This window comes from Scatophagus argus, chromosome 8 (assembly GCF_020382885.2).
Source record: "Scatophagus argus isolate fScaArg1 chromosome 8, fScaArg1.pri, whole genome shotgun sequence".
Lineage (NCBI taxonomy): Eukaryota > Metazoa > Chordata > Actinopteri > Scatophagidae > Scatophagus > Scatophagus argus.
The window spans coordinates 19,450,528-19,473,916 of record NC_058500.1 but is presented as its reverse complement, the minus strand read 5'-3'; the positions used below and the strand labels follow the sequence as shown (position 1 = coordinate 19,473,916).

Genomic DNA, 23,389 nt, shown 5'->3' with positions numbered 1-23,389 from the left:
GGGCCTTCCCCAAACTGTTGCCACAAAGTTGGAAGCATAGCATTGTCCAAAATGTCTTGGTATGCTGAAGCATTAAGACTTCTCCTCACTGGAAGTGAGGGGCCAAGCCCAACTCCTGGAAAACAGCCCCATAAAGAGGTACCTGGATATGGTCTATGTATGTATATTAAAGAAACGAACATGCATCACAAACATGGGGTTTTTTTGCAAATCATTTTACCATTTTATTAAATCAGTATTTACAGGCAGTTTGTGTTCTCACCCAGAGCTCCAATAAACCCGTCCTGCTCTGTTGTTAAATTTCCTGAACTAAAACATCTTAACCAGTATCATCAACTCTCCCTCAAATATATTCAGTTTGTTGAACTGCAGTAATGAAATCAACAATCAGGAAGTAAAAACGTGATCCAGGAGGCACAGGCTGAATTCAACCATTATAAGAACTTTTCTGTTGATGATGTGTTGATGAATATGGCTTTATCAAGATCTCTTCTGTTTGAACAAAGGAAGGTAGAAAACTCAGAATTAGGGTGCATAAGGGTCCTGGTCAATCTAGTAGTCACTACCTCTCAGGTTCACACAGCTGTCTCTATCATCCATTTCAGCAGCGGACCATCGATTACCGAACAATCACACATGAGGGGATGTTCCCGTTTCTTACGTTACACAGAAAAGTCAGATTAAAAAAACTGGTATTCAATCATTACGTCTTTGTTTCAGTTACATTTCACCATCCCCTCTACAGCACTGTTTTCTGTATTCCAACACAAGCTTTAATAAGGACATTTGCTATTAGAGCAATCAAACCTGCTGGAAAGATACAATCTCATTTCATTCATTCAGTCTTGTTCACTTGAACCTGAGTTCCTATGTACTGTACGCCAGCAAAGGACGTGAAGAAACAAGGACGACAAAGTGGAGATATGATAGGGAGGCTTGTGTAGCACAGCAGTCAATTCATTCCTCCATCTGACCCTTCCCTTGAGTTGCTGCCAACATCACCTTCACATAATGACATCCGAATTAACTGATATATGCACAGGTTGATTTTAAAATGGGATTTTGGTTCATTTCTATTAAAATACTGTTCTGACATTGCTGCCATCTCATACAAAAAGACAGACAAGCTATGTAAAAATGGACTTAAATCCACTATCTCCTTTTCATTTGTCTTTTCTTAATTTTTTTTTTGGCTTTACCTTTAAATAGAAATAATGATGGGACAATCCAAGGAAGACGGCTGAAAAGCTTAAATTGAAAAAACATAGCATAAACAAAACATGTCAGATATACAACTTGACAAACATGACCCTTACCCTCCGTTTTAAAAACAAATGGCAATTTACATATTAGGGTTGCAGTGATAACACTAACAGCTCAGTTACTGGGCAGGTACCAGTTAAGTACTCAGCATTAGTGCCAAGTTTAATGTGGAAAATCTGACACCATAAATTGCAGCTCAAGTAGTCTGTGTGTAAACTGCAAGAAGAAACCAAAAAATAGTATTTAAAGGTGGAAATGTTTACTATTTCATAAAAAATGTAGACACTTTATTTAAAAAAAAAAAAATCTTACTACTAAATACTGTGTTGATGACTGTATTATGGGTGGCGTTTGTATAATGAAGTACTTTTATCTGCAGTCAGTAGATATCAGAGCATCCCTAGTATAGGTAATTAAAGACAAGCAAGAAAAACAAAAAGGTAAAAATGTTTTCATCAACATCAGAAAAATTAAAAACATATGTAAAGTTATGATGTGAAGTGATGTCTGGTATTATTGCTGAGGAGAAGCTGCTGCCCAGGGATCAGCTCATCTCATTTAGCTATGGCCCATCACTCTCCTCCTCTCTCTGCCATCTTTTAAGTCTTTGCTTCTGCCTTGCAGGCATCCTGAGATGGAGCAGCTGGGAACTGAGGGAGGAGAGAGATGGAGGTGAGGGGCTTTTCTTAAAGGGATCATCACAGTGAGTCCAGAAGATGTCCATAATCACAGTGTCAACAGACTGGAGTGAGGAGAGAAGAGAGCACATTTCCATTTGAATTCCTCCTGGAGTACCTTCACTCCCTTTAAGTTCCACACAACTGCTATTGGGAGGCATAAGTGCAGTTACACTTACAGCCCATCCGACACAAGGGAACTTAAGGAAGGAGGTTTTAAGAATACACTGCAGTCTTTGCTCTCAGGTGGCCCTTGATCTCTCCCCTCAATGCCTGGGTGGCCCCTGGGCCCACTTATCTGTGCTGTCGGAACCCCTGGGTGCCATCTGGCTGACCGACAGTATGATTATTTGATCGGGTGTCCTCTGAAGGCAGTGCAGAATTATTGCGCCCAGGCCTAGAAGAAAATCAGGAGACAGGAATAAATTAGAGACAGCAGCCTTTTACATGTGCCAACTGCTGGGCAGAAACTTTTTCCTGATATGTCCCAATTACAGGATACCTGCAGTCTGACAACACATCCACACATGATTTTAGTGAGAGTGTAGCCTCTTGGTTTTAGGGAAGTTCATTTTTTTTGTTTTTGGTTGCGTTTATATTCATTCTGGCAAGTTTCACTGCCATTTAAACCCAAATGAACAAAATGAAAAGAACCATTCAATCAAGTTTTGTAAATATGCATCAGAGGCCTTTCTGTGATTTCTGTTAGGATCCACTTTATGACAATCAAAATGTAGACAAGCCAAAAGGAAGGCAAAAGCAGTGTGCTTCTGCCAGCTGTAATCTAAGAAATCAATGAAATCAAAAATAATACACCCAGACAGGATGTCAACAAGGCTCCTCACATCCCTGCTCATAAGTGGATTCTGACAATTTACTGGACTCAGACAAAGCTTACATTTTTGTACTAATTGTTAATTTGCGTAGCTGCCATTACTTCTTTTAGGTAAGGCTTGTTTTAAATCTAATTTGACTCTAGTACAGATGTTTGTGTAGATTGAGAACATTTGAGAACAAAATTTTACTGTTTTAAATGAAAAAAAAAAAAGATACCCTGTACTTTGGTGATATACTGCATGTAAACGCTAAACCAAAACTGTTAATTACCTAAATTAAGGCAAATAGAGATACCTCTTCAGTACTTCAACATGAAGTAGAGCAATCGTTACTGCTCTTATGCAAGGCTTTTAGAAATGAAGACTGTGAGTAAAACCTCTAAACTGTCAATATTTGTGAGATATTACCTGTCAGTGTTGGGCTTGTCCTGAGGCATCTCCTCTGGGCAGGCGCTGCCCAGTATTCTCTTCCTGGCCTCAGCATACTCTGCCTCACGCTGGGCCAGAGATTTGACCTGTGGCGTTGGCCTGTTCTGATTCAAAGGTGATCCCAATGAACCGTTACTTGCAGGCCGCTTCAAAATACGTATCTGAGGTGGGGGTGCAGCTGGTAGAGAGTCGTCCTGTATCACCATGGTTGTTTTCAATGGAGATCGAGGAGAATTATTACTGGACTCTCTAGAAGTTGACAAGAGGAAACAATGCACCCAAAATTAGTATGACAGACAGAAGGAGGTCTTTATCTGGGACCAGAATTGCTGATAATAGTTCAGATGTTGCAGCCACAGTCCAGACTTATGACAGAAACCCAAATAAATACTAAGCTGCTTATTGGCAAAATAACATACTTGAAACAACATGTTGTAAGACAATTTCTGAATTGTAAGGGTTGGCTCTTTAACCTTTCAGCTAAACTAATAAAGGAAAAATAAATTAAACTGATTGGATCACTGCATTCCATGAAATAAAATTGGTGCATGTTGAACTGAAATGTGGTTGTTAACAATTTGTAAAAACGTATGTATTACATTATATTCATGTGTGTACTTTTACAGGCAACCAAGATACATATTAAAAGAGTACAGTTTTAAATGAAAAACTGAAGCAGTGATTCTAAAAAGTCACGAATTTCGGCAATATTTCGTCTACCTTTTAAAGCCTTACTTTTCTTTCTGGCTGATCCTTAGCTTCTCTTCTAACCGTTTTTCCATTGCCTGTGGGGGGGAAAAATAGTCTAAACATACATTCGTGTAAACAAACAACATGGTCACATTGATTTGGGATGGAAAGAAAAGCGCAGCAGCAGTACGCAAGTCGGAGAGAGGATGGAAAGCAGGATTCAGTTACAAGCTATTTATACATGTGCAGGTCAGCTGCCAAGTCATAACAGAGAGAATACTCAGCTAGCTAACATTAACCGGCTGATGTTGCCAGCCAAACTTGTTGAGGTAGACTGAAGTGCATTTTTAAAATCGTTATTACTGACGAACCACAGATGGGTGTGTTTAAAAAAAAAGATCTGTAACTCGAACCTGACAAGCTACTAACGTCTTGAGCAACTTCTCCTCGGAGCCACGTTCCTGACGTCATGAGCTAGCAACAGTCTGCCAAACTACCGTGACGATAGCTAATGTTACCAAATTTGCCACAACATGGCCACAATTACTGTCCAACAACAACTCGGCCTCGTAAACTACAGGAAATCACCAAGTTAGTCCAGCAAGCTGACATCATAATATGCACAGTCAAAGCGAGGCTCCATACAAAGTGTGCGAAGTGATTCACAACGCTGCTGAGCTAGTCGTAGTCCAAAGAAGGGTTCAGGTAGTCGTTGTTGCGGAGAATAGTAGGAATGGTAGTTTATAATGAAAATTGACGTTATCGTCGTTATAAAATATACATCGAAGTGATTTTGAGATGAATGGCCCGCGAAAGGGGCTTTAATGGTCTCGTGCGAGATAAAGCAAACCAACATACAATTTACACATTTTCCATGCTAGCTAAGCAACACATACCTAGCTTAGCGTTTGCTCACGCCAACCTAGGTTAAGCATTTCATCCAAAATTTCTTGAGTTTAAATCGCGTCATGAATATTTACTAGATAATAATCACGCATATTAACGTTATTTCGTACGAAATAATTTTAAAATAGCAAACGTCACTTGGCGAGTTGGCAGGCTAAGTCCACGTTTAGTCTGTCTCGCTCATGAATGTTAGCTACTTGACGTTAGCTTGCCAAGTTTCTTCAAGCTAATGTTAGCTTTAGCTACATTGTTGGCCCGTGGGGAACGTTAACGTGGGAGAATAAAAACTTCTAAAACAACCATGTAAATGTAAATAAGTTACGAAAATGTCATTCGCCTTTACATGTAGATATACGGAGCCTTTCATTATTTACCCCACTATCAGCAGCTTCCTCCCAACTTTCGGCGACCTCCTCATCCATGTTTCATTTTGCTCACACGGGCTGTGAAGGAGTTAGCTGTCCTGGCCTTCAGATCCGCCTCTCGGCAGTCCTCAGCCTTTGACATCACATTGACGGATTTCCCCACAGCATTATGCCCATCCACATTAGCTGATTAGACATGGCCAAAAATGATGAACTACTTTTCACTGAAGTGACAGTTAACAAAGAACAAACTAAAATACTTTGCAAGAAAAAAGACATCTTGCTTGCTAAGAACATGCCACAGGTGTGTGAACTGTGTTCAACCCAGAAACACCGTGACTGCTTCCTTATCTGCTGGCGCCTTCCCTCGCTATTTCAAATTGCCTCACAAAAGTGACATTCAGGCAGGGCATAAAAATTAGTAATTTAAGCAGTAATGTTATAGAATTTATTTCCTGAGATCATCTAAATATGTTAAAACTAGACAACGCCATGGTAGTGTAATTGCCGATCTGCTCACTGTCTGTGTTTTGTAACTGTACATTGCAAAGATAATTCACTAAGGCATTTCTTTATTATGACCTTATAAAACAACATGGTATGGCGAGACTGGTGTAGCTACACATATTCATGTGGTGGCCTGATTTCAGTTCTAATAGTCAGATATGCCAGAGAGACAGAAAGAAAAAAACATATTTGGCAGCATTTGTTTTTATTTTGTCATATAGCATATAAATTGAAAATAACACAAAAATTTGAATGGCTAAATGGCTCATTCCAAGCTAAAGGTAGAGTGTTATTTAAAACGTTATATTAATATCTTGGATGGAACATACAGAGTTAAGACATGCTGTAGATACAGTATAGAGGCATCGAAGGAAGTTGCCTTGTCCACTGAGATTTCTCAGCTAACCTTCATATGTAAACGTGAACATTTACTCTCAGTGCTGTCACATATCTTTGTTCGCAGAAGACATTTGCAACAAAACACGGTGCTACCATTGAAATTTTGTGTGACTGTGTCAGTCTTATTATTTATAGAACTGAAATAAGGACATTAGACAAGGACATACATTTTGAAAAATGTCCTTATTTCAATAATAACTTAATATTCTGAGCTGAATTAGGAAGATATGGTTTGGGATTGTTGCCGCAAAGAAAACATTGTTTTATCTTGGACTTCCTCAGTTTTCAGTCATGTTGAAAAGCTGTTATTGTTTGGCAGGAGGGCACGTGGGTTTGTCACATCACAGCAGATTTAGCTCAGACTCTGAAACATGATATTGTTTTCAGTTTATCTGGTGTGTGTCCTGTGTTCATCTACATCTAAATATGTGTTCTGCCTATATTATAAACATGCTTGCATAACATTGTGCACATGATGAGATATAAGACATCAAATGCATAATGAGACCACAGTGTGAGGACAGGTTGTGTTCATCTAGACAGAGAGAAGAATTTGCAAAGAATCTGACCAAAACAGAGACCAACAGTCTATAGATATTTACCATCAATTTGGTTGCATATGGGTATTAGACTTTCATTAGGTTAAAAGTCTGTGAAATGGTATAATCTTTGCAACTATGTAATGTTTGAAAAATGTGAATTTGTATTATATAATAGTAATGTTCTGTTTAAAGGCAAATGTCTTTGGACCCGGTGTGCAGGACACAGCACAGACAGAGAAGGAATAAAGTTGAAAAGTTGCTAATGTTTCCAAAACAGGTTAAATAAAATTCTCTGGGAAACGGAGGAGAACACAGGGAAAAACTGCGTATCCTGACAGGTGAAGCTTTTTGATAAATGTTCATCATTGAAAGGATGTTGGAAGGCTTGTCATTCTCAGTGATCTCAATGATATAATGAAGTAAAAAGACCTTCTGTAACATCATACAAACAAGCTAAACACCTTGACATTTTACATGGTCTCACAAGAATGTGTTGAAAATGAATATGTGACTGGTTCATAATAACAACAAAGTGTGGATTTTGTGTTTATTTTACTTTGTACATTGACTGACCAGATCAGTAGGACCAGTTACACTCCGAAATGCTGTTTTATTACTGAAGGAATTGTATTTACTTCCTTGTTATCATAACTGTGTTCTCAGATAAGTAGATCTTCAAATTATAGGCTGTTGTAAAGGTTTGGTCCAGATATAGTAAAGCTGATATTGACAAATATAATGAACTTAATAACCCAGCTTACTGCATGTCAGCTTTTCTCATGTGCCACATTATCTTACTGGAGCCAGACATCTTTCTGTTTGATATAATATAAATATTTGGTACATACATATGCTATCATATAAATGTTTACATAATCACATACCCATTTACATGTGAACATTTATATGATGACATGATTGCACTGTTCAGATCAGTGACTAAAGATTTGTTTTAAAAGGTCAGTTGAACCAACCTGCAGACCTGTGAAGGTGTCATGGACACTCTGATCATAGAGAGCTTTGTGTCCCCTCTCTCTCTGTCTTTAAAGGTTAGGTTGACAATTTTGTCTTAAAAGAATACATAGTTTCCCATACGTACTTTTAAAAAAGAGTTTTCTCACTGTATTCAGTCCTCTTTTGAATACTGGCCATGAATAAAACTCCCTTCCTTTCACTTTAAGTGATGGTGGACGGACTCCACAGTCTTTGTTTTATGCCAAAAATTCGCCCTAACATTTATCTGAAACTTGGGCAGTCTGAGTGAATTAAATCACCCTGGCGGTGATTGACACACTCACTCAGACTCACTTTATGAGATATCTGGTGTGCACAGCTGCCCCTTTTTCTTTGTGGCTGGATGTGCCAGATGACCAAAAACATTTGGATTCATTTGCTAAAAATAATGAATATGAATCACAGATTTCATGGAAACGTGTCCAGTAAGTTTAGTTGAAGAAGAGTAGGGATTTCAGGCACTATTGGTGATGAGTTAAAGGTACATGTAGAAAGGAGAATGTCAGCTGACACTGTATGATGTCCAGAATGTCAGAGACAGATTACATGCCCTCAGTGGTTAATTTTTCAGAGCTGTAATAAACACAGATTCGGTATTTGGACCAGATCTTCCACATGGAGACAAAAGGCATCAGAGAAAACACAGTCTGTGAAGTGGTAGATTTATTTGAAACTTAGAAGTGAGTTTTCTTTGCAGATCAAATCTGATCAAAATTTCAGTGATTCAGAAATCAGAAATCAGAAATCAGAATTCCTTTATTAATCCCTGGAGGGAAATTCTTGACAGGACCAATTGTTTAGTTCTTGTTGTTGTAAATGTTGTTTCACATATTATAAGCACTCAGGCCAAAAATTTCATGTTAGTCAAGTTGGGTTTCTGTTTTCTGTTTGTTTATTATCATGACAAATCACATCAGAATAAAATCAGCTTTAACAAACTTGTAACATTCATTTTCCATGCATGTTTTTATATATGGTCTGGCAGCGTTCTATTTATATATTGAATTAATTCAACATGAAAATACCTCATTGTCAGCATGCTTTATTTTTAATGATTTTTATTTATAATACAGTTTAAATTTTTGGTTTATCCAGACTTTCAGATGCTTTTTTTTTCTTGGCAGGAGTCCAACCATCAGCACCTGTGGACGTAGTATCCTGTCACATATCCTATGATGTAAATGGCCACCAGTGCAGACAAAGCTCCTGCTGTCTTCACTGCTATTCCAGTGCTGCCAGTGCACATTCTGTTGTAGATCCTGTGAACGTAACAGACGGAGAAGCAGAGTCAAGTCAAAAAGCTTTGATCCGCTCTGCGCATTGCTAAGTTGCTCTGATTATAAAGTTTAGAAAGTGGTATTATTATATATTATATAGACTTTATAAAGAGGTAGATGACCCTGACTAAAATATATTTGATTTTTAACTCATATTATCAGTGCAATGCACAGATGTCCAAGTATATGAACAATAACAATAATAACAACAATATGAAAACGTTATATTTAAATTGTTCAGCTTTTTGTCAGCTGCACATTTCATCTCACCTCATCAGAGTAGACTGTGGTGCCTCTACGTTCATATTGATGTTGTCCTCATTCCAGCGATCATACTGCACGCTGCCGGCATTGTTGGAGTCCATGTGGGAAGTCCTTCCTCTCCTCAGAGGTTTATCTGCTGCCTGGAATCAATGTTCACTCACTGCTTCACTGCTCAACCTGAACACATAAAAAATGTGCTCAGGCACTTGAAGGACAAATTGCTGTCTGTGTGTCAAACAAAATGTCTACAAGATTAATGTCCATTAAGCTTGTAATTCAACATAATGTACTCAAAGTATCACTAAATGTGTTTTACATAATGTGACATTTAGAATTAGTTTTAGTGCAAATGAATCATGTCAGGAGCTAAATCAGACCACGTAACTAAAATAAATAAATAAATAAAGTCACCTAAAGTAGAATTAATTTTGTATCTCCACATTCAGATAAACTCAAGCTTTGCTCACCTGTATGAGTCTGAATCAGTCAACAACGCTGCTGTCCAGCACTTTTAAAGGCACGACTGAGACTGAGAGAGTCATGCCTCCTTCGAGAGACTGGCCATAGTTCATTCGTTCACTGAGGTCAGACTGTCATAAATCTAGTGGTTGCACTGCAACTTTTGTCTTTCACCTCTTTATATGACTCTAAAGGGCAGTTAACTCTGTGTGGTTTATCAGTCTCTGATTTCATCACATCCTGCACGGGCAGTGCACTGAAAAGCAAAATACTCTGTGTTTTGCTCATGATATTTCTCCCCCTACATGAAAGTGTGATATGATTAAATATTTTATCATTATCAAAAATTTACTTAGAGGATAAAGATGTTGCACATCCATCTGTTTGTATTGGAATAAAAGCACCTCTCTAGTTTTCTGATATAAAGGAACTCAGTAATCACAGCTACCTTACTTTTTTTGTTATCACAAATATAGTAAGGTGACAACTTATTGATCCTAAAATGGCAGATAAATTACATTTTAAGCAGGAAAACTGTCAGATCCCTTGTGGGTTTTGAATGTCTAGATTACATTTGCACATCAAGAAGAGTATAATGCCCTTTTGCACAATTATTTTCACTCACTCACTCACTTTTAGCAGTTATATTATTATAACTATAATAATAATAATAATGTTACTATATTGTATTATATTATATATTTTTAGAATTATAAATAATATAGACATCCTTGAATTCTTTACAATATGTATCTATATAAAAGGCTTTTATTGTATAGGAGGAAGTAATTGTTTCACACAGGAAGCTTTACAGACGTCCTAAGACTTCCGGTGGGCCATAATACCGCAGCGCATATTTCAGGTTTGTGTGAACGTTTCGCCTGCCCGTTAGCTAATTTCATCGTTTACCGGACCTAAGCTTTTAACTACATATAAGAACACAGTTATAGGTTGTCCAAACCATAGCTACACCAGCCGTACTTACAAACCCATTTAAAATGACGTAGTTAACTTCAGAAGTTGTGTACCAACATTCGGTCATGCTAATTTCAGCTAGCTAACGGCTAGTTTACGTGTTAGCGTCAACTGTTAGCGATAGAGGTAATGAACTCAATCAAAAATGCTTGAAAGTGCTGGCATGTACTGCTATATAAAAGTGAACCATTTCTATATCGAGCCATCCGTGCATTCCCAACCTGCGTAATAGTTAGGGTGTATACTGAAGCGTTCATATGCACCGTACAGCGTGATATATTAGTAGATGATGGAATGTCTCATGCCAAACTTCTGTCAGAATATAACCACTTCATTACAATGCACCTCTTAATTATTCGTATGCGCCAGTACATTTGACGCTGGATATAAGAGGCATATTATCAGAATTTAAACTTTATGGATTTGTGTCATGGATGTATTATAGATGTATTGCTTCAGTTTGTTCTGTGTATGCATACTTTTTTTTTTTTTTAAAGCTGAACCAGAATGACATGTTTTGATCACTTTTTGTATGTGTGGGTGATGTGGAGTAGGCGGTGGAGAGTGGATGCTGATGGGGGACGAAAAGGAGACCTGGAAAGTAAAAACTCTTGATGAAATCCTGCTAGAGAAGAAACGCAGAAGAGAACTAGAAGAGCGAACAGATCCCAAGCGCCAGAAAAATGTAAAGTATCTCAAACTTAAAGACCCATTTGACCCCCGAATATTAATACAGTGTTTAAAAACAAATCTGAATTGTGACTTTTATTATGCAATCAGTTTTATTTGCTGTCAAATTTTTATATTCATTTTCATCATTTAAAATTTCAGAATAAAAGATCCAAAACGTGATGTTATATAGCAAAAGTAAGATTGAAAACGTATACATTTTATTCCTATTAATTAAGGAGTTTAGTGTCTCGATATGCCGATTCAGCATCTTGTGTGCCAATGACCTTTCCCTAACTTTGACCTTTTGTTGTACCCTTCTTGTCATACACAGTTCACACAGGGCCTTGTTCCACAGGCGGATGAACGGGAAGCTAAACGAGACACTCCGGAGGAAGGAGAACTACGAGATCAAAGAATGGAAATAACAATTCGTAATTCCCCGTACACACGGGATGACTCAACAGAGGACAGGTACGTGGAATTGTAGAAATCAAACTTGAGTGAATATGGTTACTTTGGCTGTAAAGTGTGTTTTCTTGAAGTAAGTATACATGTAAGAAGTGAACTTGAAAGCATGTCTGTCACAGTTTAAATGTTGCACAGTGTTACTGTGCTTTTAGTTTCTCGCTGTGTTTCCTTTACATGTACACAGGGGAGAGGAAGACGAATCACTGGCGATCAAGCCTCCACAGCAAATAGCAAGAAAGGACAAATCTCACCACAGGAAAGAGGAAAAGAGAAAAGATAAGAGACGTCATCGTAGTCACTCTGCTGAAGGAGGTGTGGGAGTGCTGCTTGAGTACATAAACGCAAATGTGTTTTACAGCTCAGATCTGCTTCCACTCATGGTTTTTACTCCTACAGTAGGTAAACATGTACGACCCAAAGACAAAGAAAAAGAGCGAGAGAGTGATCGCAGGAAGCGGCAGTGGGAGGAAGACAAAGCCAGGCGAGACTGGGAGAGACAAAAACGAAGGGAACAGGCCAGAGCTCATTCGCGAAGAGAGAGGTGAGCACAGTATAATATGTTGTATGGTGTACATTAATGCAGGTGCAGAACTATTTATTCTTTTTTTTACCGCTTAAGTTCGTTAAACATCAAATCATTACATATGCGTGTGATGTACTACACAAAGCACCTGAAGTTGCACAAAGTATAAATTGTTAAAAATGACCATAGTTTATTCTAACTTTTCTAACTTTTCCTGTTGGCAAGTTTGTGGATGTGTTTTCTCTGACAGACAAATTAAATTGTGACCATGTAAGCAATGTAGACCGAAGTGGACACTTAACAAACACATGTGGTTCAGATTGTTATGGCAATATTGTTATCATAAGATTCAAGATCAATTTAAATCTAAAGTGAAGGACATCTGTGTAAGTAGTAGAGCAAATGAAGCTTTAGCAACCCCAAATAACATAGCCAAACAATGACAAGATTGGCCTTTTGGTTGTCTGGACAGACCTCGATTGGATTCTCCTGGATTTTTTTTGGACCACAGGGACCGGTTGGAACAGCTTGAGCGCCAGCGTGAACGCGACCGAAAGTTGCGCGAACAGCAAAAAGAGCAAAGAGAGTTGAAGGATTGGGAGAGGAGGGCCGAGGAACGGCGCAAAGAGCGAGATGCTCGACGAGACGGTCAGTGGACAAACCCAAATGCCCCACTGGACAAAACATGCATTTTTTCACTTTGGACCAGGCTAGCTGTTTCCCTCTGCCTTGTCTTCATGTGATGCAAGGTTAAATGTGTCCCTCCAGCTCAATAGTTGACACACATCTTTTCATCGTACTGTCAGAAAGAAAGCAAATAATATTTCCCAAAATGTTCAGCAATTTTTTCGATGCACATAATCCAGAGCATTCAGAGTCTCTGTCCTGTTACTTACAATCACTGTTGTGTTTTAAAACCTTTAGGTCCGTGATGCAAAATCTGCAGCAGGGATTAATAAGGCTTTTCTGTCCACAGTGCCATCTCACCACCGGATGCTGCCTGATGAATATGATGACAAACCAAAACAAAGTCACCGCAGTCGAAGTCCCACTCGGGTTCCCCGAGACAGATTGGAACACAGCGAACCACGGAAAAGTACAGGTAAGTTTACCATTATTTTCCAGTGTCAGAAAAATCTTATTTGCTATGATATTTGTGATTAATTGTGTCCTGTGTAGTGTCTCAATTTCCCCATACAAACATAATCATGTATCATCATTTTGTCTGCAGCCTCAAAAGAGGAGAAGCCAGAGAGCAAAGACCTGCTTGCAGACCTGCAGGACATCAGTGACAGTGAAAGGAAGACCAGCACAGCAGAGTCCTCTATGGGTGAGCACCCAGCAGACATGACAGGTTGTCCTTTTAAGAAGCACCACAAGAATGTCTTGATGCCAACAAAACCACCAGACCCAACAACTCTGAGACGTAGCAGTTTAAAGGTTCAGTGTGTAGAATATAGATGGGATGAAGAGCACCAATATTTATAATTTTCTTTTCATTACTGTATTGGACCGTGAAATTTATGTTAAATTGCTTCCGGCTATTCAAAAAAAATTGCTCTCACATCTTATAGCTTCAGGATCAGGCTCGGAGGAAGAGGAAGAAGAAGAAGAAGATGATGATGAAGAGGAGTCCAGCAGCCAAAGTGAGGGTGAAGAAGAGGAAGGGGAGGAGGAGTCGGTTTCAGGCTCAGGAAGGTCTGAGCACAGTGCAGGTAAAACTATTAATAACTCCACTCAACTACTGCAACTACATGTCACTGTCCAGATAACACAGTGATTTCCTCCCTTTCAGAGGATGTGAGTGAGGATGAGCAGTCGGATGAGGACTTCGAAGAGGAGAGAGAAAATGGAAATCACATACCTGCAGGTGGGTGTAGAAGTGTGATGTCTGTAATGGTACTTGTGTTTCCAATTCTAATTTATGATGAGTTATTCTCATGAGTCATATATCAATTTGACCAAATTGTTATTTGTGTCCAGTGTTGTGAAACATTTCTTATCAGTTGGAAATCATTTTAGATGGAGGAGTTGGATGAACTGTAGAGTAAGTGCATAAATTGCATTTGGGTCAGTAAAAGTTTGGCTTTGTCTGCTGAACATTTGGGAATTTTATTTGCAAGTCTTCTCTCAAATGCTAATAAAATACCTTGCCAGGACTCCTTTCTGCAGGTTTCTTACAAGGACAATCTCTGATTCAAATGCAAACGAAAAGGTAGCCCAAAAGTTCAAAACACAGGACTGGATCCTGATGTCAGTAACACACTGAATAACAACAGACAAAAAGTACTCCTCCAATGTAGTATTGTTCACTGGTGGGCTTCATCCATCCATCCATTTTCTGTCTGTCAGGGTTGCAGGGGCTGACTTCAGGCGAGAGGCGGGGTCCACCCTGGACTGGTCGCCAGTTAGTCGCAGAGCTGACACACAAAGACTCCCAATCACACATGCGCACGTAGGGGCAATGTAGAGTAGCCAGTTAACCTACCGTGATGTTTCTTGGACTGGGAGGGAGGAAGGCGGAGTACCTGGAGAAAACCCACACAGGGAGAAAATGCAAAGTAGATGGGGCCCAGACTGGGATTCGAACCTGCAACCCTTTTGCTAAGAGGTGATCGTGCTAACCACTACACCACTGTGCCGAAAAAAACCCAGCACACAGCAGAATAGTCAGAGGCTGCAGTAGCCTGATTTTAAGTTCCTGTGCGTACGTCAGGCTCCATAAACATTGTATCCTACATTTCCCATAATGCAGCTCAACAGTGTCTTTCATTAGAAACTCTTAGCTCTCAAATAGTCACTTTCAAACCGTATATGTCCAGTTTGTTATGCAGACTTTCTGCTTGTTCACATCACTTTTTAGACTCATTCTTGACAAAAAAAATCTAAACGTAAGGTTGGCTTACTGGCTTTTCTACATCAGTAGATGAAGAGTCAGTTGACCACCTCATACCATGTAGTTTCATTCCTCTCATGATGACAACTGATAAAAGGCCATTTCTAAATGAAGACCATAAATTGCAACTATGTTTAGATTTTTTTTTCTCAGAGTGACTATAGATGTTCCTTAATGTGTTCTTCTGCTTGCAAAGGTTTGTAGGTTGCAGAACATAAGCAGAAAAATGCTTCAACATTTAGTTTGTAAACAAGTACTTATTTTTTCTGACTCACAGAAACCCATATTTTAATTCAGACATGATCCTGACGAAGGCCACAAGCCAAAGACATGCTGGTCTTGTAATAAAGTTGTCCTTGCTGGAGATTTGTCCTCTCCATATGTAAATTCTGAGTTCGCTCATTGCTTCACAGTGCCAGAGTCCCGTTTTGATCATGACTCAGAGGAGAGCGGTGAGGACATGGAGGAAGAAGAGGAAGAGGACGAAGAAGAGGATGAAACAGGAGAGGGTGACCCGACGCCTCAATCTCAAACTCACTCCCGCTCCCCAACCCCTGAAGAGAACTACATCCCAGACTCTCCTCCGATTTCACCTGTAGAGCTGAAGAAGGAGCTGCCCAAGTATCTGCCTGCTTTACAAGTCAGTACCGACAAAATGCGCAAATTATTCATATACATGTAATAATGCACTAATGCAAGTTAGAAGTATGTTGAGGTCTTCATTTAGGCGTTGTTTTTCAGGGGTGTCGCAGTGTTGAGGAATTCCAGTGTTTGAACCGAATAGAGGAGGGAACCTACGGTGTGGTGTACAGAGCCCAAGACAAGAAGACGGGTATGAAAACAAACATGTGGGCCCATTCGCTTTTGCTTTCACAGATGTGTTTATAGGTTAAACAGTGAATACAACCTCATGTTTGCAGATGAAATTGTGGCCTTGAAAAGGTTGAAGATGGAGAAGGAGAAGGAGGGCTTCCCTATCACTTCTTTAAGAGAAATCAATACAATCCTGAAAGCACAGCACCCAAACATTGTCACAGTAAGGGTGAGTGACCTTTAAAAATAGTTATTACTTTTACTGGCTGATGTGGATCTGTTGATGCGAAAGTGTTCTAGCTAAATATAACCGTTATGTTTTCTTCTGTTTTAGGAAATAGTTGTTGGAAGCAATATGGACAAGATCTACATTGTGATGAACTATGTAGAACATGACCTGAAGAGCCTGATGGAAACCATGAAGCAGCCTTTTCTACCAGGTAAGGCTTTGTTAAGTTCTGGTCCCTTTCTATGGATAAAATTATGTTTTCGTGTTTTAATCAAATTGTTATTTTTGATAGATTTTGTCTTTTATCTCTGTGTATTAGTATTAAATGTCTCTCCTTTGCCACATAACAGCTCTGTTTTTTCTTCTTCAGGTGAAGTAAAGACTCTGATGATTCAGCTGCTTCGAGGTGTCCGACATCTCCATGACAACTGGATTCTCCATCGTGATCTCAAGACATCCAATCTGCTGCTGAGCCACAAGGGTATCCTCAAGGTATGCTATAGGATTGTGGATCTCACTCAGGCCCTGCATACTTGTTACCATGGCAGCAACAACTACTCTTTATAGGAATATGTCTGTCAAGATAATGAAGGAAGTTTAACTTTCACTGTTGTTTTTTTTTTTTTTTTTTAAATGACCATGGCATGAGTGGTTGAAGTCCATATGGTTGTTAGGGGCTAATTGACCTGCTGAATGTAATTATATGACACGTGCAGAGTTTGATTGAAAATGCACATAGCTTTAGGGTGAGATAAATGGATTTTTGGGAAATGATGGCAATCAATAATTGAAGTAGAAGCAGTCTATATAATAATTGATTGGATACGTTATACATCATAGATTTTTCACATCAACATAAATTTTTGTGATTGAGACAAGTGAAATTTGTGACAAAGTTCAGTCTAGTGTTGGACCCGTTAGCTGGTGCTCAAACCAGAGTCAAGTGTTGTCAGATTGTAGAGTACTGAAACTGGGAAAAGGGATTGCTTTAGTCCATTTAATGGTGATGTGCAACTTTCTCCCAAGCTTGCAGAAACGCAGCACAGTTGAGCAAACAACACGATTACTAAAAGTCAATTAGAGCATAAATTTCTGGCTAAGTGAACGACAGACAGTCCATGTGTAAATAAACCATTTTTTACAGACATTTGTTGTTTGAATTTTATGCAAGCTGATGATAGAAAATATGAATCACACTGCATCTTGTAATTTTTCAAATCCAGACTATTTAGTTGGTTGGTCTTCAATGAAAGGTCAGAGGATCATGACAAAAAACAGCTTTGCAGGAATCCTATTAATGTGCAGGCGTTGTTCTTCCAGCCAAAATGAAATCTGGTGGTGTTCATGTGAGCAACTGTCGTTTTAGATTGGTGACTTTGGATTGGCCCGCGAGTACGGTTCACCCCTGAAGCCCTACACCCCTGTAGTGGTGACCCTGTGGTACCGATCGCCAGAGCTGCTGCTTGGAGCCAAGGTGAGAATTCAAGTTCACACTGCTTCCACAGTTCCACAGTAATTGAAAGTATAGTGATAAACTTACTTCATAGTAATGGTTGCATCATCTTGATTGATTTATTTACCCAAAGACCTATTTCCAAGAGAAGATAACATCTGTGAAGTATTTGGTTTATTAGATGCCAGATACCACTGAATGCTATTTGAGTTTTACAGTTTATGATCTACACAGCCAAACAGCAGAGGTCCAGCAGCCCGTCAGAGCACATCCACTTTCATCCACAAGACTGACTTCAGCGTAGAAGCGTGCCAGGCAGACTGTCTACTTTATGTTTCTGTGGACTGCCAAGGTGTTTGTTCTTCTCTCCACAGGAGTACTCCACAGCTGTGGACATGTGGTCAGTGGGCTGCATATTTGGCGAGCTCCTCACCCAGAAACCTCTTTTCCCTGGAAAATCTGAAATTGACCAAATTAACAAGATTTTCAAGGTAAATGCCCTCATTTGCCCCATAACATGAAGTACATCCCCACTGTAAAGGGTAGAGCTCTTGCGTTTACAATCTGTAAATCACGCTTTTGACTGTTGGAGTAGGTCAGCATGGAGTTCTGCAGTTCACCACAGGGTGGAGCTGTTGTTAGCTGTCACTCCAGCTGACTATCAAACTGAGAAGCTTTTCCGTAGTAGGGAACGTAACCCTGCCGTGCTAAGCTGTGAGTGGCCGCGTTCATTTCAGTTCATGTTGCTTTGGTGCAGTGTCAGTTTTTCCCCTTGTACAGCAAATGAAATGTATTTACCTTGATGACATGTTGCAGGTGTACTTACAGTACTAGACACAGCCCACAAACCCCTCTGGTTGACCTGATCTGGTCACCTGATGTGTTTTAGAATAGCGCTGTTAATTAAGCTCTGCTAACCTGCAAACAAACAAAAAGGAACAGAGAAGGGAGCTTTAATTGCAAACCACAGAGATTTAGGGACAAGCTGCAAACCGAGAGCTGAAAATGGAGACGTTTACATACAGAGCTCTCTTTCTAGACACCCGTGAGTTTAGCAGTTGAGGACACAGCTAAGAGGAGGAGACCATTACGGGTTGGCCGTGGTCAGCCCTGCTGCCAAGCAGGACCACAGCCGCATGGTTGTCGCCTGCATGTCATCACGGTTTGACTTGGCTCTGCGCAGGCCGATCAACCTGGGCCAGTGGAAAAACCTTAATAGTTGGATGAATGCTTTTCAGTAGATGATCTGCATAAAGCATGATAGCCTTATGGACTGATGTCATTCAGGCCTCACAAGCCATTCTACAGTCTTTACCAGTGATATGTTATATATTAGGATTATTATATTAGGACTGGTCTATGTCTGTGGTTGATGGATGTTTTTTAGTTGAAATGTCTCATATCCATTTTCTCCTTGCACAAACATTAATCTGTCTGCTGACTTTTGCATATGTTTGCTGTAGGATCTTGGGTCACCCAGCGAGAAGATCTGGCCTGGCTACAGTGAGCTGCCTGCTGTGAAGAAGATGACTTTCACAGAGTATCCCTATAACAACCTGAGAAAGCGCTTTGGAGCGCTTCTCTCAGACCAAGGATTTGACCTCATGAACAAGTAGGACTCGTGAAGGCTGTCTTTTAACACACACACGACGTAACACCTCACTGCATCTTAAATGCACTACCCTCAGTCTGTTTTCTGGCTGTGAGGGTGACTGTACGCACTGTGTATTGTTAATTGTGTGTTCTTGACAAAGCACTGTAGTTATTAAGGCATGATGAGAACACCACTGTATTTTCCACTTATTCCAAAAACATCAGCTTGAAATTATCACCATAACGTAGTATGACAAATTTGGCGATTTCTGAAAGGTTGAAAACATGAAATTAGTCTTCAAAAATATCAACATATACCATCCATTATTGATAGAACACAAACCAATATCAGTGAAAGGCAAATATCAACCCTTAATATCAGTAACGATCAGCACAACTCCTGCAGTGGAAATTGCCTTACTTGGATGAATACACTTCTACCCTGTCAGATTCTGTTACTCTTTCCAGCTCTTTTTATTCAGTCAGTGCATTTCTGGCAAGCTCACTTAAAACATGACAACGGTAGCGGACTGGTAATTCATCAACATGCCTCAGCGATGGTCCTGTTCCATCTCCTTGTTCCGATTAACGCGCACACATTCTCACCATGGTGATGCTCCACACTGCAGGAAAATGTTTCAGAAAGTACACATTTAATATGGAAAAACATTTTCACACGAAGTTTAATGGGTTCATAATTCTTTCTTGCACATTCCGACGATCAGCATTGTTTAGCAGCTGCAAAGAGCAGAGACGAGTTCTTCTGCTCTTCTCTCAGATCTTCAACCACCCACAGAGCCATTCTGCCTACACCTGTAAATGACAAAACCATACCGCTCACTTACCTCACAGCTGCAGAGGACGGTAACAGCATGTCTACTGTGCTGCCGGAAGATCACGGTTCAGTGGAAGCCTTGGCGTCTGTCCAACGCAGCTGAAACGTTCCAGCTGTCAAAAGATTCAGGAGGCGTTGACCCAGGGACAGATTCAGAGGTCAACACGTAGAGAAGTGCTGTTTGAAAAGCTTCAGGGTGAGAGAGAACGACTGAGTTGAACTCTGGGGGTAGAGTTTTTGCCGGTAGACATCACAGAGCTGTTTGGAATATCACACAGCCCTGTGTAGGAGAAGGTTTTGAAGAGCAGAGCCTTTGGTGTTCAACCTGAGGAGGGGCTTCAAGGGCTTTGATGTCTGATGCAGTAATAGGGTTAGCCAGAGAAGAGATTTTGATTTCAACCCTGGGCCTCAAGAACCAGCGTGCTGCTGCTCTTCTATTCTTCCTGAGTAATTTCTGTCCATCTTCTTGGTTCCCAGATATAAACAGGGCTGTATTGCTGCATAAAAGCCAGCAGAGCTCTGGATCCTGAGGGTCCCAAGGAGGAGGAAATACACAGGTGCAGGAAGAGCGCACATTCTTGGAATTCCAAATTCTAAGACAAAAACACAAGTGGAGCATTGTCCCTTTCCATGCCACTATTGGCCTCGTGTGTCATAAAGCTGGTACCAGTCTAATTCCAGTTAGTGACGCCTCTCGGGGATTCCATTTTGTTAAAAACAAGTATGATTTGTTTAATAAAATCTTGTCAGTGTGGTTTTAATCATTTACCACACTGACCCCACTCACATGTGAACCATTCCAATCAGACATGGTTAAAAAGCCAATTATCACAGTTGAGCAGCTTCACATTATGCTGTGTTGGTCCTGTCTTATATAATTAGGACTTCTTGCACAAACCCACTGTCCCCTTATGTCAGGTCTAAATCTTGTGTCCAGATTGTTTGTCTAAATGTAATTTAATTCATACATACAGCTAATGATAAATTGACACCACCAGACCTTTAAACGTCTTCTGACACTTTTTAACGCTTTGTACAATTAAATCAGAAATCATTTGCAGCCTTCAAGCATCGGCTTCACAATATCGCACGTCACACTGAACCATTTCAGTTGACAAAGAAGCAGATAGCGCTAGGGGCAGGCAAGTTGCAACAGCTTGTGTAGCTGCATCAGCTTCATCCTAAAGGTGTTTTTCTGGCTCTGGCACAGAAAGAGCACGCCTCCGTGGTTATTCCCTCCAACAAAGCCCTGATTGGTTTTCCAACTGGGGAAGCAGCCATTATTGAGCAAAACACCAGACCTATTTCAGTTGCTGAAAAAATAGGAGATGAGAGCAGCCGCTGCAGGGTCTGGAACCAGATTACCTTTTGCCTCTCTCGAAATGAAACTATGATTTTTAAGTGGTGCTTTGCACACAGACGTTTGCGTATGGAGAGTCAAAGTCAGCATAACAATACAACCTGCCGGGTTAGCAGTGCTGCTTTATTCAAATGTTGGGTTGTAGTGTCTCCATATGAACTCGATTATTGATTGTTTTGCAGATTCCTCACCTACTGCCCCAGTAAGAGGATTCTGTCTGACAAAGGGCTAAAGCATGAGTACTTCCGTGAGACGCCGTTACCCATTGAGCCATCCATGTTCCCCACCTGGCCGGCCAAAAGTGAGCAACAGAGGGTCAAGAGAGGCACCAGTCCTCGTCCACCCGAGGGAGGCCTGGGATACAGTCAACTGGTAAGGACATTAGGCTCAGCTTTCTCCATTACATAGAGCTACCAGGTTTTCTGAACGCTGTCTGTGTTAAATAGATTACAGACCTACAGGCTTCTGCTTTGTGTCTGGGTATTTCCTCCTTGTGTTTTCCATGATGAGCACCCTTAAGGCCCTAATGTTTTCAACAGTGGTCCTACCCACCCAGAAGCTTACAGCTGATATTGATATTTTTCAATGAAAGTTTGTGTTAATATTTGCTGTCTTGCCAATAGATTGGATCATTTCAATGAGATCATTTCAGCCAATACTCAGTGGTACTGGTTGTTTATTCTAATTTTATTCTTGTCAAGGTGAAAAAGCTTCTCAATCAGACCTTGGAACAGTAAAACTCTGCTGAAACACAGCAGGAAAATAATGTCTAATAATGTTTTAATAATGTTAATAAACATGTTCATGCATACCTGTAAGGAATACAGTAAAATGTTCTTAAAATGGTTAGACTTCATTCGTTTGAATTTTCCAACCAGAGCAGTATTGATCAGTTCTATAATAATTAATATGTAAGAAATGAAAATATATGGTATTGAAAGAGTGATGAGACTGACTGTGATCATTAACCATCAGCCAATTTTGTTTTCATATACTCTATAGGGTGATGATGACCTAAAAGACACGGGCTTCCACCTGACAACCAGCAACCAGGGAGCGTCTGCAGTCGGTCCTGGATTCAGCCTCAAGTTCTGAGGCCAGAGCCTGCAGGACACCTGGCTGTGTTACTGCGAAAGAAGAAGCAAAGAGTTCTGAGACTGGTTGCACTTGTGCAACTGAACAGTGTCACTGGTTTACAACTGTAAACCTGATCAATATGTGATCATTACAACTGTTACCAAATAGTCAGGACTGTCTCACAGCAAGACTGGTGACTCAGACATGTTGAATTTCTTTCTTCTTTGTCTTCTCTTTATTTTCAAGCCATTTCACCATTTTAAATGTGACCATTTTAGCTCTTAAAGAGGAGACACAACCATACATCTGTTAGAAGCTTAGCTCTCATGTTTGACTTTTGTTTTATTTTCCTTTTTTACTTCATGAGAGAGGACCAGATTTTATAAATGGTTGGTATTTCCTGGCTGCCTGAGCTACTGTATAATGATGCAGCACTCGCTGTTTTCCATCCAGCGTTATGTTAGAAATTGACTTAGGGCTGTCAGGTTTCTTGATGACATGGGGACAGTGTTTTTGCTAGAAATAAAGTTTGAAAATTTGTTTTGTCTGTCTTTTTACCTATATTTACAAATTCTGTCCAAGCTATGCAAACACAACAGCACAGTGCCAGAGGAGGAAAAAAATTAGGGGAAGTCAAGCCTAAAAAAAAAAAAAGAAATCCAGCCTTGATCCCAACTTGGTAATCCCTGTCCAAAAGTGATGTCATTCTTTGCACTGCACACTTTGTCTCAGTACTTTGTTCTTTCAGAGGAAAAGAGGCCCAGGCTTTGCTCTGCCTTTGTTTTTGAATGGCTCTGCAACTTCAGAATTAAAACAATAAATTCTTTGATTTTGAGCCGAAGACGAATAAACAGTACAGTTTCATTC

The 23,389-nt window shown here is 40.0% G+C and overlaps 3 protein-coding genes across 6 annotated transcripts; 1 reads left to right on the top strand and 2 right to left on the bottom strand.

Annotated features, from left to right (window-relative positions):
• Positions 1 to 199: 199 nt before the first annotated feature.
• LOC124063471 (SUZ domain-containing protein 1-like) lies at positions 200 to 5,502 on the bottom strand. 2 transcript variants are annotated; one of them, XM_046397160.1, is made up of 4 exons: positions 5,176 to 5,498; positions 3,941 to 3,990; positions 3,185 to 3,454; positions 200 to 2,337 (listed from the first exon to the last, which is right to left on the bottom strand). In XM_046397160.1, the coding sequence occupies exons 1-4, from the start codon at positions 5,221 to 5,223 to the stop codon at positions 2,235 to 2,237; spliced, it is 471 nt and encodes a 156-aa protein (XP_046253116.1). In that variant the 5' UTR covers positions 5,224 to 5,498; the 3' UTR covers positions 200 to 2,234. The 2 variants fall into 2 exon arrangements, with proteins under 2 accessions (XP_046253116.1, XP_046253117.1); XM_046397161.1 differs by lacking the exon at positions 3,941 to 3,990 and having other exon boundaries at positions 5,176 to 5,502.
• Positions 5,503 to 8,616: 3,114 nt separating this feature from the next.
• Positions 8,617 to 10,011, bottom strand: smim1 (small integral membrane protein 1). The gene is made up of 3 exons (XM_046397254.1): positions 9,637 to 10,011; positions 9,176 to 9,346; positions 8,617 to 8,887 (listed from the first exon to the last, which is right to left on the bottom strand). The coding sequence occupies exons 2-3, from the start codon at positions 9,268 to 9,270 to the stop codon at positions 8,764 to 8,766; spliced, it is 219 nt and encodes a 72-aa protein (XP_046253210.1). The 5' UTR covers positions 9,271 to 9,346; positions 9,637 to 10,011; the 3' UTR covers positions 8,617 to 8,763.
• A 392-nt stretch (positions 10,012 to 10,403) lies between these two features.
• cdk11b (cyclin-dependent kinase 11B) lies at positions 10,404 to 23,062 on the top strand. 3 transcript variants are annotated; one of them, XM_046396570.1, is made up of 20 exons: positions 10,404 to 10,490; positions 11,158 to 11,288; positions 11,607 to 11,746; positions 11,928 to 12,055; positions 12,140 to 12,284; positions 12,739 to 12,914; positions 13,243 to 13,368; positions 13,498 to 13,596; positions 13,841 to 13,981; positions 14,062 to 14,136; positions 15,576 to 15,802; positions 15,904 to 15,994; positions 16,083 to 16,204; positions 16,310 to 16,415; positions 16,575 to 16,696; positions 17,571 to 17,678; positions 18,032 to 18,148; positions 19,121 to 19,269; positions 21,628 to 21,817; positions 22,448 to 23,062. In XM_046396570.1, the coding sequence occupies exons 2-20, from the start codon at positions 11,172 to 11,174 to the stop codon at positions 22,538 to 22,540; spliced, it is 2,472 nt and encodes an 823-aa protein (XP_046252526.1). In that variant the 5' UTR covers positions 10,404 to 10,490; positions 11,158 to 11,171; the 3' UTR covers positions 22,541 to 23,062. The 3 variants fall into 3 exon arrangements, with proteins under 3 accessions (XP_046252526.1, XP_046252527.1, XP_046252525.1); XM_046396571.1 differs by lacking the exon at positions 10,404 to 10,490 and adding an exon at positions 10,525 to 10,729 and having other exon boundaries at positions 12,778 to 12,914; XM_046396569.1 differs by lacking the exon at positions 10,404 to 10,490 and adding an exon at positions 10,525 to 10,729.
• The last annotated feature ends 327 nt before the right edge of the window (positions 23,063 to 23,389 follow it).